Below are 15,178 nucleotides of genomic sequence, written 5' to 3'. Positions count from 1 at the left end.
TAGAATCCTAACACCAGATGGAAATTAATGTTTCCAAAGTATTATCTTGATCACATATTATATCTACGTATATGCTAAATCCCGCACACCTGTTGCCGAAATCACCGAAACTCGGTGCATCAAGTTCAACTTGAAAGCAAACCAGATTCAGTAGAGTTATACTCTATCACGCATAACTTAGAAGTCGGAACAGTCTTCATTAGTTCACCAGGATACAGTCTTCATTAGTTCACTATGCAAGACGGTATGTTTCATTTTCATATTTTCATGGTACAGGACTACACTCCTTACCATGTTTCGACAACACCATGCGTATTTATCAGCCAAAACTTTTACCGTGTTGCTTCCGCTTGGAAAGCCGTTTCAAGTGTGAAACCATATTGTAAAAATAATTATACTCATGCAACCAGTTGTAGTTACTAAAATATAATCTATATAGACGGTCACCTCTTTGCGAGCAAGTATGAAGAAATCCTGCGGTTCATGGCTACAAAATCAATGCAACAAATGTGGCTTCTAAGCCACAGTATGATAGGACAGAGGTGTACAGTGATTTGAGTATCAAACTATCGCCTGATCTAAATTTCATCACAGAGCTGCGACTTGTTTGACAGGGTTGTTGAAGATAGAGAAAGATGAAGTATTCAGAGACATTACTTGGAGGTCAGGGCATGGTTCTGGCAGAACACGGTCAGAGGTACCAAATACGTCACTGCAAACCCAAAAGGATCGGCCAGAGGGTTCCATTGGACGAATTTGAAAGGTTATGTTCGACAAAATAAACCATGTAAATGGACTTTCATGAATCCCAGCAAACACTCCTGCCATCGTGATATTTTGGCCAATCACATTGGTAAACTTGATGTCTTGGACGATAGGGAAGGCATTGGGATTATACCCGCTATCAGGATGAATCCCGAAATCCCCGGTTACCTTGAAAGCCACAGCCACATTACGCATTTCAGCTTCGAGTATAGATATATCTTGCAGGAAACCTCCTCTACCTTTGGCAGTTTTGAGTTCAATGCCGATATGGGAGTCGTGCAAGTGAATTTGTTCCACTAGAACGGTTGCTATTCCACCGGACATTTCACTACCAAAAGCAACGCCTGATCCCATAGAAGATTGTAGGTGTAACGAGTTCAGGTGGATATTTATTGTTGGTTTAGCATAGGCAATACCATACTCGTCCCAACCACTCTTAAGAACAATGGCATCGTAACTTGTGCTGACATTGCAATAGCGGATGCACATGCTTACAGAAGAATCTGCATATCATAAAAGAGGGAATTCATTTAAGTTGCATGACAGAAAACAAGATTGATGACAAGAGCAGACTTACAATTAGATTACATGCATACTCAGCTACAAGACTAAAACCCAGGGCCTAAGGCCCCCACAAAATCGGTAGATTAGGGGTAGGCTGGTAAGATGGTCAGTTGTATGTAATCTTACCCCTATTAACACATAGAGGTGGATAATGAAAGTTGCGCTGAAAGACGGCAGCTTCACAATAAAAAGACACGCATCCAAGTCTAGTGAGTCATATGGCTTCATTCCATCATAATCCAGAACCAACGAATATCAAGTCTTTGGCTAATCCTAAAATGATTTGGGGTCGGCTGACATGAATCATCCTTTGGAACTGTCCATGGGTGAACGCACACCTCAATGCGAAAAAAATAGAAAGTAAAAGTGGAAAACAAAAGGGGAGTGAACCATAATACAAAAGCCAGGTAAACTTATAGGTTTTAAAGTCGAAGTCCGGATTTCTTTTATAAAAATTTAGAATTTAAATCGAGATTAAAGATTAAAATGATTTTGAAAACCAAAGTAAAACTTAAGGGTCTGGAATATCTCGGAATATCTTAAAAGTGAACCAAGAATTAATATATGAGAAAGTTGTTGGTAAAAAGGTGTAATAAATCCGAAAAGAAATAATTTTTTTTTAAAATTAAATAAAAACATTAAATATCTCAAATAACGTCAAATACTAAAAGTCCACATGTATCATTGCCCTCCATTGTGCCCTCTCCGTCACCATTCCCTCATCCAGCCCGAGAAGGCGAGAATATCACAGAGATAATACGATTAAAAAAAGCATGGGTTAACTATTCAAGCATGTTTGATTTCACAGATGATCAAGATCAGGAGTAAGAAGACTACAATTATTGGCCCAAGTAAAGGAGAAGGGCAAAAAGAAAGAGTGCAGCAAGAAAAGCAAGTTTTTATCTAACGAAGGGTGTCGGTTAACAGGGATAGACGCACTCCATCGGGTCAATGTCAAAAGGTTACTCAATTAGCTACAAGTCTGCACAAAAATACTACTCATTTCAGAAGGAAAAATCTGCACACATGCAATATGCTTTGACAGCTTCATCACTCTTTCTCTCTACTCCACATAGTCCATTTTCTTGCCCTTATGGAAAGGATAATTTTGGCGAGCAGCATTACTAGAGCATTCACTAATGAACAAACCTGTGTTAGCTATCCATCTTTTAGGGTTGAGCTTGGTTAGTCTATTTTTTTTTTTTTTTTTTTTTGTAATGAGGAACATCTCTCATTAGCAGCCTAGGGCGATACACCTTTGAGAGACCAAACCCCGAGAGATACGCGACAGCACGGTAAGCCGGCACTCTCTTTTAACAGACCCCAAAGGTCCCCGTGCAATAACCGCATACTGCTCATGCAGGGAGTCAAACCCGGGACCTCGCAATTCATGCCATTGCATGCTTTGAGGGTGACCCACGCTCCACTGCACTCACAGCACTTGGTTAAATAATAGAAGTAAGTATCAACAATACATTACATTTTTACTTTTGAAACATGAGATTCGCATCAACGGAGTAAACATAAAGTTAACTGACACATTATTACCGATGGAATTTGTACGCTTCAGTTTTTAAGGAGAGCGTTTTTGCGCTGTGTTTCTTTCATTTTCCTTTTTCAACGTCTTTACTTTTGCCCCTTCCCCTTCCTTTTCTGCATCTCATTCTTTTTTTATTTCACTTTGTTTTTGTTCTCTCATTTGTTTCCTTTTGTTGCCCTCTCTAGTCCTATGTCTGATATCGCCCCTCTTTTTTCTACCTTTTTACGTCTTAGTAATGAATCTTATGATACCATGTGGAGTGGTGGTTAAATCCAGACAACCAAAATTATTTTGGGACTACCGGTTCGAAAGTTGCTATGCTCACTCCAGACAATATAAAATAAATCACATGCTTGTGTCTCTTCCAAACCCGTCCTAAAGATGGGGTTAGGATTTCATCAATACACAACATAACAGACTAAAAGATGGTCTTCTTCGGCAAATGGAGCCCATCCTTTTGAAAATTGTACAGAATTTTTTCTGTTAAAACACAGTTATTGCAATAAAATTAGAAATCACAAGCAAGGTCATTAATATCACTATACCAACTAAATCTTAGGCAAAACTATAGAAGGAAAGATATGATATAAATACTTTTCCCATTCAAACATATACTCACCTGGTACTATGCCGCTTGTGTAAGGAGATTCCGGTGGAGTAGACACAGTAATGTTTTCTATTAGAACTTCGCTGCATAATGTCAACAAAGAAACCGTTCAACAAACTCCTCATTCATTGCAATAACAGTATCCATATCAAAATGTAGAATAAATCTAACAACATAAAGGCACTTAGAAGTACAACTTGGATTATAGTGAACCTACCTGCAATATATAGGATGAATGCTCCAGGCTGGGGAATTTAGAAAGGTTATATTTGCAATAACAATATTGCTGGAGTCAACGAATTCCAAAAGGTGTGGTCTGCTATCGTTCAAGTAATGCTTATTATATGCTTCCCACCAAAAGGAGCCTTGGCCATCAATAATCCCATTATCACCTAATCGTAAAATAACGAAAACATTAAATGGTAGCTTGGATGCTAATCAGGAATCTACTTTACTGAACATTATGTCTGACCTGTAATAACAACATCTGTTAAATTATACCCCGTGAGTAAGCTGCTATATCTCCAGCCTGGTAAATCAATACCTCGGCCGTAAGATGGTAATGGTTGAACTACTTCCCAATGTTCGTAATCCTGCAAGGAAAAAAGGTAAAAAGTATAAAACACTAAAGTTGCATCGTCCACCAAGACGGAAAGAAAATAAATACTACAATGTATACCCACAAGGCCACAACTACAATCAATAATTCGGATGATAAAATAAGTACGTAAGCTTGGTATAAATCAAGGCCGTGATCCCGTGAGACCAAAAACCGACTATTTTGTATAGGTTTTAAAGAAGACCGGGGCTGGATTATACCACATTTTTTAAGGCAGTATTGGCCATATTAAGTAAGATAAGGCCACTAGCCCATACGCCAACCGTGACCGAAAGGTCCGAAACCAATATTTAATATTATGAAGAATGAACGCAAGCTCAGTTCATCATAGAACATGAAGATCAGTTATTAAGAAATCTACACGTAAATAAATCAATATGCAGATAAGGAAAATGATGGAATTACAAGGGAAATATAGAGAAGTCTAGAGTTTGTGTTGTACACGAGATCACCAATAAGAATCTTCTCCCAAACTCGCCGACTAACTAGTAAGCAGCTATTTAGGAAATTTCAAGGATGAAATGCCAGAACTTTCAATAAATTCCTAAAAGTTCGTCCTCCCCGTCCGTGTAAGTTGCGGCGTAACAAATATCAAGTCAGTATTTGTTAGGTTGCAACTTATACTAGGGAGCTAGCTATTTGATATCAATAAATTCCCTTCTGAAGCCCTAGTATAAGTTGCAGCATAACAAATATCAACTCAGAATTTAATAAATTATGCACATCTAGGGAGCTATCAAGTCTATCAGCATGACAGTTGTGTGTCTGAGACTCTGAGTTATAAAAATGACAAGGGTATATCTCCTATTTATGTTTCAGGAAGAATGTCGTGCTGCTATGAGCATCATCAACTGGTCGGAAGATATAACTCACAAAAGCTCTCGACATATCCAAGGTGTGAAAACTAGGGCTAAAACAGCCATCCACACTACGAGGATACAAGCTTCAGGAGTTATGACCTATAAACAAGAAACTTTCTAAGTAATAGAAAATGTGGAGGATCGGAGTAGTTCTCTAGACTGACAACAATCTCTATCTAAATTCTAACGAGGGTAGATAGTTCTACACTGCCCTAGGGCCTCAAAGGCTTCTATCTAGCGGGATCAGTGGGATCCGATGTACGCGACCTTGCCATGTGCTTGGAACACATGGGAGGCTTTCAAACAGCCTTCAGAATATACCTACAGTGTACTCTCCACATATAGTAAAGATACAAGGTATATAGGATGTGTACGCAGCCCCTAAACCATGTGTTCAAAAACACATGGGAGGCTGATTACAAAGAACCTAAAAAATAGTTCCCTTCAAGGCTCCAAATGATACAAAGTAAATAGGTCGGTATTCAAATAGTTTTTGGGCCATGAAAGCGACAGATTCAATGGGCTGAATATCAGAGATCAATACTCAACATTATCTGATTCACATGAGTATATGATACGGAATCAAAACAATGGCCTACAGAGGATGACTACACAAGCATGATCTTTAAAACCACCATGCACGTGTCGAGATATATCTACTAGAGCGTATACCAAAGGAAACTGAAGCTGCGTCGACACTAACAATCTTTTCCTAAAATCAAGTGTTTCTAAGTTGGCTAATAAGCGTATCTCTAAACAAGATACTAACAAGTGGCATTTACATTCTTGATAAAGAAAGCTCAAGAAAAGCAAATACTCGTAATGTTTTACAAGAGTGCAGTTAACTTTTTGTAACCTACACATCACAAATAACTGGAAAAGGAAAATATATTTTCCAAATATCCCTCTCATAGAATAATAAAACTACTAATTTGAACAGTGAGCTTATCAAATATCAGTCTGTTATCAAGTAGCTTGATTCATTGGAACTTAACTGAGCTACGTTCTATAACTCTAGCACCACGCAAGAACTAAAAATGCATTCCCTTAAAAATCCAGTTGAAATGTTCCTAACTGCTCCTAGCTTTCTACCTGTTACTTTCAAACGAATTCAATCTGCTTTTAATCGGTAATGAATATGGATGTTCAGATTACAGCAAGAAAAAAAACTGCAAAAGGCATTTTCAATAAGGTCTTGGAATGAGAAGTCGCTGATAATGGAGTATTTGCCTCTAGAATAAAAAAAGATAGTAGCAGTAAACCAATATCTTCTATATGGAAGGATATCTAGATGTACCATGCCAATTTTCTTTTTAGAGCAATAGCACAGTAAAGTTAAAAGTAAGACCTGAGATCCCAAAATGACAGCATCTCTGTCAAGATAAAGTGTCATGTAACTAGTAAGATTGAGGCTCCCTGTAAGCCATCTACCAGGCGGCACATAAAGCTGGGCTCCACCCTTGTCACAAAAAGATTGTAGATAGAAAATCGCATTTTGAAAAGCAAGTGTGTTCAGTGTCTTCCCATCTCCAACAGCTCCAAACTCTGTGATGGCCACAGTGTGTAACCTGGGAATTACAGGTTTGCTCTTCTCACAGTGACGATCATTTTCTTCTTGACAGTAACATAATGTCAAAAATAGCAGTAATAACACCTGAAAACAATTCAGGATGGTGTGAATTTAAGAATATACATGAAGTTGTCATGAAGTATAACAAAATAGCTGACTACATTAGTCATTTTATGCAAATTTTATCATGTCATCCGGAAACGGTCTCAATGTGTGGTTAACATGGGTAAGGTTGCATACTTGCATGCACGAGACCCCCTATCCCAACATTTTCAGGTGCCCTTGGGCACTGGTGTTGTGGTGTAATGTTAATAGTGGTAATCTATGACATACTACCTACATATTATTTCCAATTGAATTCAGGCAAAGATCTAATTCATCAAAAAAAAAATTTAAAAAAATTCAAGAACAGTAAGAAAGATGACTACTTATCAAGTCATAATAGTTGTGTACTCCCTTTGTCCCAATCATTTGTTTGCCTTTTTTATTCTTTGTGAATGGTATTTTAATCAAAGGCAAACAAATGATTGGGACCGAGGGAGTATTAGCTAACTGTTACAAGGGGGACTATTGCTACTTGCTAGTCAACATTAATAGAAAAATGGTATTTAATCTTTAAAGGTTATTCCTTTCCTCCTTATAGCCATGGTATATGGAAGTATAGAGCATGAAAATACAACCAAATTTCCCTCACACCAACATAGGCTGGCAACTGTTTACAGAGATAGACTAAAATTTGTTATCCCAACAAACATACCCCATCCTGTTCTTTAGAACTTCCATCATTTTTTTAAAATTTCTCTCGTGATTCGCAAAGACGAATACCAACTCATACATAGCCACAGATACTGCAATATGCATAGCCACACCTCAAAAAAGTCCGAAGAGTCGGCTCCTTTTTCTTTACAGAATTTGACAGTAGATAAATGTATACAGTTTACTAACAACATTTCAATCAAATATGAAACTGAACACGAAAAAATCCAAGATTTCCAACATATCATCAAAATTCCCTCCAAAAAAGCACTTTTTTTACCAGTTGTAAAGATGCAAGATTTTCTTACATCAGGACAGTGTACCTGACTTTTATTAAACTAGAAGTTCAAGTTACAAAATGAAAGACAACATTCACAAGAGATCATCATCCTCAATGTGCTATTATAAATGGGTTTTTCTAAATTTATAATCAAAGGACAACAATAGAGCGCCACCAAAATCACCACCCACATCCCTTAGGGTCCAATTCTAATGGACCCTACTCGATACAAACAGTAGCGTCATCTCATTTTCCATAAATAAATTAAAACACAACCCATATCAGTATATCACACAGACAAAATTTAAAAGAGAGCAACATAATGAAATAAAATGTAAATTAATTTGCAGAGAACTTACTAAATTCTTCATGATGCTGATGTGCTCCAAAGAACCCACAATCCAGAAATATCAACTATAAACAAAAATGCCAAAAAAATGGAATGTGAGATGACAGTGTATATAAAATCACCTGGGTTTACTATGATAAGAAAGAACAAAAATGGAAAACAATAGAAATAAAAATAGAAAACTCAGAAATTCCATAATTCATGCAACCAAATTACGAATGAAATACATTCAGAATCACATTAACCAAACATGGGAAAAAAAATAAGGGAAATCCAGCAGATTTTACCATGTATAATTCCTTCAAATCCATTGAGATTCAATTCCCAAATAAGAAAATAGATTTCCTGGAGAAAAATAAATGTAGAGTGGTGCGCATACAGGGAATTCCCTATCAAAGAGTGAACACAGAAATAATGAGGCAGGTATAAACTATAACAATAGGTCTTGGTATAGACGGGTGGGGACAGAATGACGGCACATACTAATAAAATGGGTAGGGGGACAAGGTGGGACTTTTGCGTCTTCCCACTTTATGGCAAATGAATATTTTGTGAGGGAAAATGGTATCCGTCTATACGTATAGACGGATAGTGTCCGTCTATAATGAGAATTTGTGAAACTATAAAGGGATGTTTTTTACCGTCATGGGTTTCTAATACAAGCACAAATTCTCATTGAAGACGGGCACTATCCGTCACAAGCTGAAGACGACCCCTCTCACAATATGTAAATGGCACTATTCATGGGGTGCTCCATTTCCCTCCACTTCCCTTCCCACTTGCCTTATTGTGAAAGGAGCATTATCCGTCACAAGCTTGTGTGACGGATAATGTCCGTCACAAACAAGACGCTACTATAAGGCGATTTTACCTTAAATTAGTGTTCGGAATAAAACAGGGATTGCACGGTACTACTCCCTACGTCTCAATCAATTATTGTTTTTTTGATTTCAAGAGAAAGATCAAGGAAGGAGGAAGGGACCAATTAGTAAATAACAAGTGAACCAAATTGAGAGTGAATAATCAAATTGTTCATCAAATACATTTCTAAAATAAAAAGTAAAGGACAACCATTGACTAAGACACCTCAAAATAAAATAGGACAACAGATGACCAAGCGGTATGTACATACCCCGTAAAAGAGATGTTACTAGTGTTTAGATGAAATGAAAAATGGTCTTTTAGATTTATTTTCGATTATACCTATATTTGTAAGTGCAGCTAGTCTTGTTTGTGACGGGCTAATTCCGTCACAAGCTTGTGACCTCTCATAAAAAGGAGAGGGGATAAGGTGGGGCACCCCCCATGTGCTTCCCACTCATCTCTTAATGGACATTTTGTGAAAGGAAACGGTATCCGTCACAAGTTTGTGACGGATATCGCCGTCACAAATGAGAATTTGTGTTGTAAGTGTCGTTTGACGATTTATTAATGAATTAATCTTTTCTTCAAGGAAAAAATAGTTGGAGTAATTTTCAAATACAGTTGTCGAGAATCACCGCATGAGATAATTTTGTGGTTTCAACCGTTAATTCTAGATTCTGCGTCTTAATCCACTTAATTCATTCATTGAATGAATTATAATTGTACTTTTTATATCTTAAAAATGATCATCTACATAATTTAATCCGCTTATGATCCAAATTACAAAGGTTATTATTCCTAGCTATAATTTATCTCCATCCTTCTTGATCTTTGTCTTAAAAGATAAGTGTGCAAGTCGGATGGGAAGTCGTGTTTTCAGTGGCGGACGGGTAAGTAACACGTAAATAAATGAAAAATACATGATACTTCCTCCTATTTACAATAAACCTCCCATTTCATTTTGACACAAAAATTAAGAAAACACACTACCCCACCATATAAATAAATTTGAACCACACAAATACACTACCCCACCATACGATTAAATTTAGACCACATAAACACTTATCAAAAAAGGAAATAAGGAAGTTATTGTGAATAGACGGAAATGGTAATAGAGAGGTTTATCTTGAATAGGAGGGAGTATAACAGATTTATAATATTCTTTAAGTCTTGTTTGGATAGAGGAAAGAGAAGGGAGGAAGGGTAAATAAGTGAAGGAAGAGTTTTCAATAAATCTTTACCTCACAAGATTTAAACACAAGTCATAAAATAAAAAATGAATAGGGTTGATTTTGTTCCTTTTAATATACGGAATAGTACCATTTTCGCTAAATAATTAAATTTTGTAAAAACAATTGACATTTTAATCTTCCATAATAAATTATTTTGAATCTTTCTTCACATTGAGTTCTCTTAGGGCTTAATTGAGTGATAATTACTGGAAAAATTAATTATTTAGATAATAAGTTCCTTGAAAATAAGTTTTGCATATAGAATTAATGATATGGGTAAATGTATTACCCCTTCATGAGAGTAATAGAGTGAATAATTATACGAAAATTGAAAAACGCACCTTACATATCACCCCCATATCCATTCCCCCTTTTACCCCCAATCCAAGCAAGCCCTTAGACCATCCCCAAGCAAGGTCACGAGGGAGGTCGCGACCTTGTTGGGTCGCTTTAACCAACAATTAAGCATGAGATTAACGTGACCTTTTGGTTGCTCTTGACCTTATAAGGTCAATTTGTGACCTCTTTGGTTGCTCTTGACCTTATTAGGTCAATTGGTGACCCAATAGGTGTCAAATTATCATTGGTCGTAAACAAAACAAAAAGGGTTGGAAGGTGAAAAATGATTGGGTTGATGACCTAGGTCGCGACCTTCTGCTTGGGAGGTGAAAATGGGTCAAGGTTAATAGGGTGGGATTAAGAGTAAAATCGGGTCGCGACCTAATTAGCGCGACCACTGCTTGGGGATGGTCTTAGTACAAAAAAAAACTCAGTAAATTCATCCACAATTCCTCTCTAGTCACTAGATACTACCTGTAGTTAATAGTGATTATCTAATATTGATCAAATTACCACACATCCATCCACAGCTCTTTTGGGTTTGATTCAAGTCGCCGTTCACGTCTCCAGTAATAAAAATTGCCATTCGCTTTGAAGAAATTGTTCTTCAGGTTCATGATAGTTTCATCGAATTGATTGACTTCACTATAACTAGTCAAAACATAACGCTCCACCACAAACACCTCAATTTGCATGGATTGAGATATCTGAAGCAAGAGGCTTGATCATACTAATTTAGAACATTATAGGTCAAACTACATCAAAATAACAGATTTGAGAACTAGAATAGATACGAAGTCTTCTATTTAAAAATATTGTTGGAGAAACACATGAAAGTTCAGAGATACTTCCAGGACAAAACGAGAAAATGTAGATAAACAAACTACAGAACTTCAACATAACACTCCAATGGTTCAAATAGCTCATATATAGGGTCTCTCTTATGCATTCACGCTAGCGTTTATAAAAGCTTGTCCTGGCTTGCGGTTTGATAGAGGTCCATGGCATCCAAGTAACTGCAAAGAGCACGATACAAATTAACAATACATAAATAATCATAAAGAATGTGCTCAACAAAATGGAGGCAATTATGATACATATGCGCATATAAAAGCCTTATGTGCGCATAAGAACAAAACAAATCGTATGTAATCAATCCAACACATATTAGTCGCTCACATTTACCAACACATTCTAGAGAATGTTTCGTTCTGAACTTGAGAAAGATAAATGCTCTCTTCAATATTAATGAAGAGGGTATAAAATAAACGCTGCACAAACAAATCTTGAACATTTTGAACAGGATTGAAGATCATCTTAATGACTGGAATTGTGACCGAGGTTTAATGCTATGATACCATGACTCCAAAACATCAACTTGATCCTAACTATTCTATGTCTCTAATGAGGTGAAATATGCAGTAAAGTAGTAAACATGAAGCCATTTCAAAAGTTTCAAGGCAGAAGCAAACAATAATATATAACACGGAGGAGATTTCACAAACCTTTGCATTGACACCATCAAGAACAATCCTGCCTTCCTTCTTGTATCTCACATAATCAGCCCGATTGTACTTGGTAAAACCCCTGCGAAAGTCCAAAGTTGGTATGAATCTACTAGCCATTTTCATTTAGTCGTGAAATACGACAACTAAAACAACAAAACATCTTCAGCTCCATCAGACATGGAAACACAATGGAACTTACTGTGATAAAAAAAAAAAAAGCTGAATTTTGATGATATATATGGACTAGCTAGCATAGAGAAAGTGTTTTCCATATCATGAGAACAAATATGACGGGTACAACAGCTGTTCGCTACTCCTACGAAACCGTATTGCATGGGAAACTAATACACTGAACCTAAACTGAAACTGTTGTGAACTGTGTAGTGTGTGACGATTGCATGCATATAACCAAAACATAAACCCTATTATAAAAGTGCTTGGGTGCACGACAAAGTCATCTCATACACGTTCTTATACCAACTCTATGTACTTGGAAGAGAGATGCATAAAAATTTGGATTAAAACATGTACCGCTATCTCGTATCAGACTCACTGCCAACTACTAGTAATTTGCAATCATAACTTCAAAGCAACAAGCCAACAACAGTACACAAAACAAGTAAAAGTAGACATACCACTTCCTGGAAACAATGATCTTTTGGCGACCAGGGAACTTGAACTTAGCACGGCGAAGAGCCTCCTGGGCATTATGGCTGTTGTTATCCTTGCAACGGACAGAAAGGAGAACCTGACCAATAGCAACTCGAGCACAAGTACCAAGAGGCTTGCCAAAAGCACCCCTCATACCAGTCTGGAGCCTATCAGCACCAGCACATGAAAGCATCTTGTTGATACGAAGCACATGGAAGGGGTGAACCCTAACCCTAAGATGGAAGGCATCCTTCCCAGCAAACTTAGTCATGTACTTATTGCAAGCAATACGTGCAGCTTCCAATGCTTCACTTGAGACATTCTCCTTCTCCCAACTGACAAGATGCACGCAGAATGGGAATTCTTCAACACCCTTCTTCTTCATTCCAACATCATAAATCCTGATCTTTGGGTCTGGCACACCACGGCAAAACCTCGATTTTGGGTATGGCTTGTTCTTGATTTGGCGGTAACACCTGGCAGGTCCTACATGAATAAACTCAATTAAACTCCATAAACTCCATTATACCCACAAAATTTTAATCCCTCAATTCAAAAATCATTGTAGCCATTTGAATAGAGGGAAGCCTTATATCGAACTTCGATATTATTTCCCTAAATTTTTAATGCTTGATTGATTAAAATCAACAATTTCATGTAATCATTTATCAAAGAGGACAGGTTTAGCCAAAGTCGAAACAGTAAATTTGGGTTGAATTTAGTTTTTTCAGCAAAATACCCAAAGCAAGCTTACAAGCATACAGTCTATTCACACTTTGCAGGAAACCCAGGAGATAAATTCGACAATAAAAACCAGCAGCCAGTAAAAGCTTAAGAATTTTTGGGTAAAATCATTTTTTTATATAAAAGGACACTCAATTATTGATAATAACCAATAAAATAACCGTCTCACACTGCAAAATGAGGTTATTCTAATATTTGTGATTAAAATTCTTACAAATTAGGTTTAGTTGGGTAATTTTGATTTAATCTAACTACTAAATATGAGCTCTAAACCTCTATTTCAACACAGAAAATTCAATGTATACGAAATTCATACAAATTCAATACCTTTCATATGATACAAAAAAAAAAAAACAATAATTTTCAGTCATCATTTCTCATTCTACCACAATGAATCCGATAATATCCACGGTCCGTCTCAATAATTTGTTTACCTTTTATAAAATACAATCACTAAGAACATAAAATGTAAACAAATGGTTTGAACGGAGAAAAAGTACCACATAAATTCAACCAAACAAAAATCAAATCAACATAAAACAACAACAAAACAAAACACACACCAAATTACAGCACAAAATTGCGATCTTTTCATTCAATCAAGTAGAAATCAGTGAAAAAAATTGGATCTTGAAAAAAGTTAAACATGGTGAACGAAATTGAACTAATTAGAACAATTATATGAGGAAAATTAAGACGATGAAAAAAACAGGAGAGAATTGTGAAGAAAGATAGAAGATGAGCTTACTTCTTCCCATGGCTAATTGCTGCGACAGAAACCCTAAATTCGGCTTATTGAAACCCTATTTCTAAATGAAAGTGAGGATGCGTGAGGATTTATAGGACTTAGTTGGGTGACATCTTTTTGGGCCAACTTACGTTTGTGCTTGCGTTGCAAATGTTTTAGGGGCCCAAGGAGAATTAGTCATCGTTTATGTATATGGTCGACTTTAAATCGGTAGAGATTTTTATTTAAGCTGGTTGTATTCGTTTTAAATTTAAAACGGATCAAATATAAATAAGAAAAAGAAAAGTAGAACTATGGAAAAGTAAAAATTTGTTATACAGCGCAAGTTGGATAATACTTGATCCGTTTTAGTGTTAACACGAATACCTACGTGTTAACTGTTAAGGAAGACCAGGGGTGATCAAATAGGTCAAGCCTATTGGCCTGACTCTGGCCCACCCACTTTTTTGAAGGGATTGTGCCTTTTGATCCAAATAACCAATGTGCCGGCCCAAAAAAACCAAAAGTATTTTGGGTTAGAGTTTGACCAAATGTTTGGCCCAAATTTTTGCTCGACTCAGCCCACATTGGAATTTTTTTTCGTATAAAGTCTATTAAAAAGTATCGTTAAAGTTATAAACAATTCCTTATATATTTTTTTTTCGACAATTGTAAACCAATATATTAAAGGAAAATAGTGCTATTACACATACAAACAGGAAAAGCGTAGAAGGTTAGCCAGTAGCAAGGCTAACTGACCAATTTCTATGTAGACGAAGTAAACGACGAATTCCAGTTAAGGAATTGCGTACATCTATTGGGACTGGCCGTTGAGAGACCAGAACGGAAAGTAGCTTTCGAGAGGTCACCCAGAAGGTGATTGATGCGGTGGGATCCAGTTGTGTTTGCTGCATAAACTGGAAGAGCACTCGCGAATAGGCAGAAAAAGATGATGTTGCACGAACATAATAGCGGTGACAGTAGCCCGAGCGAGATGTGGAGACCGATACAGTGTAGCAATTTTGAAAAACTTGTCTGCAAATACAGAGATAGTAAGATACAGATGACGCGGTGACCGAGCAATCAATACCTGCCGTAGAATAGTTTGATCGGGGCAGAAGACCAGCTTGACTTAAGTAAGGGAGGCATAAATGAGAGCTGTAAAGAGCATCCGCCAACTGAAGGAAACGTGCAGGAGTC

The 15,178-nt window shown here is 36.9% G+C and overlaps 2 protein-coding genes across 2 annotated transcripts; both read right to left on the bottom strand.

The window, feature by feature from the left end:
• Window positions 1–378: 378 nt before the first annotated feature.
• On the bottom strand, window positions 379–8,308 carry LOC141591973 (putative polygalacturonase). Its single transcript, XM_074412502.1, has 7 exons — window positions 8,198–8,308; window positions 7,921–7,975; window positions 6,304–6,609; window positions 3,949–4,069; window positions 3,694–3,868; window positions 3,489–3,559; window positions 379–1,268 (listed from the first exon to the last, which is right to left on the bottom strand). Exons 2-7 carry the CDS (start codon window positions 7,930–7,932, stop codon window positions 589–591), a joined length of 1,365 nt encoding a protein of 454 aa, XP_074268603.1. The 5' UTR covers window positions 7,933–7,975; window positions 8,198–8,308; the 3' UTR covers window positions 379–588.
• Window positions 8,309–11,121: 2,813 nt separating this feature from the next.
• Window positions 11,122–14,090, bottom strand: LOC141591974 (large ribosomal subunit protein uL16-like). Its single transcript, XM_074412503.1, has 4 exons — window positions 14,000–14,090; window positions 12,492–12,993; window positions 11,854–11,935; window positions 11,122–11,364 (listed from the first exon to the last, which is right to left on the bottom strand). Exons 1-4 carry the CDS (start codon window positions 14,007–14,009, stop codon window positions 11,290–11,292), a joined length of 669 nt encoding a protein of 222 aa, XP_074268604.1. The 5' UTR covers window positions 14,010–14,090; the 3' UTR covers window positions 11,122–11,289.
• Between the last annotated feature and the right edge of the window lie 1,088 nt (window positions 14,091–15,178).

This window comes from Silene latifolia, chromosome 7 (genome assembly GCF_048544455.1).
Source record: "Silene latifolia isolate original U9 population chromosome 7, ASM4854445v1, whole genome shotgun sequence".
Classification (NCBI taxonomy): Eukaryota; Viridiplantae; Streptophyta; class Magnoliopsida; order Caryophyllales; family Caryophyllaceae; genus Silene; species Silene latifolia.
This window is presented reverse-complemented; position numbering and strand designations above follow the sequence as displayed.

Excerpts from the sequence above, each read along its gene's own strand:
- LOC141591974 (XM_074412503.1), bottom strand. Across the intron at positions 11,936-12,491 it reads ATCATTGTTTCCAGGAAGTG|GGGTTTTACCAAGTACAATC; the intron begins GTATGTCTACTT and ends GGACTTTCGCAG. Across the intron at positions 11,365-11,853 it reads TTGATGGTGTCAATGCAAAG|TTACTTGGATGCCATGGACC; the intron begins GTTTGTGAAATC and ends TGCTCTTTGCAG.
- LOC141591973 (XM_074412502.1), bottom strand. Across the intron at positions 4,070-6,303 it reads CTGTCATTTTGGGATCTCAG|GATTACGAACATTGGGAAGT; the intron begins GTCTTACTTTTA and ends TTTTCCTTGCAG. Across the intron at positions 3,869-3,948 it reads AACAGATGTTGTTATTACAG|GTGATAATGGGATTATTGAT; the intron begins GTCAGACATAAT and ends TTTTACGATTAG.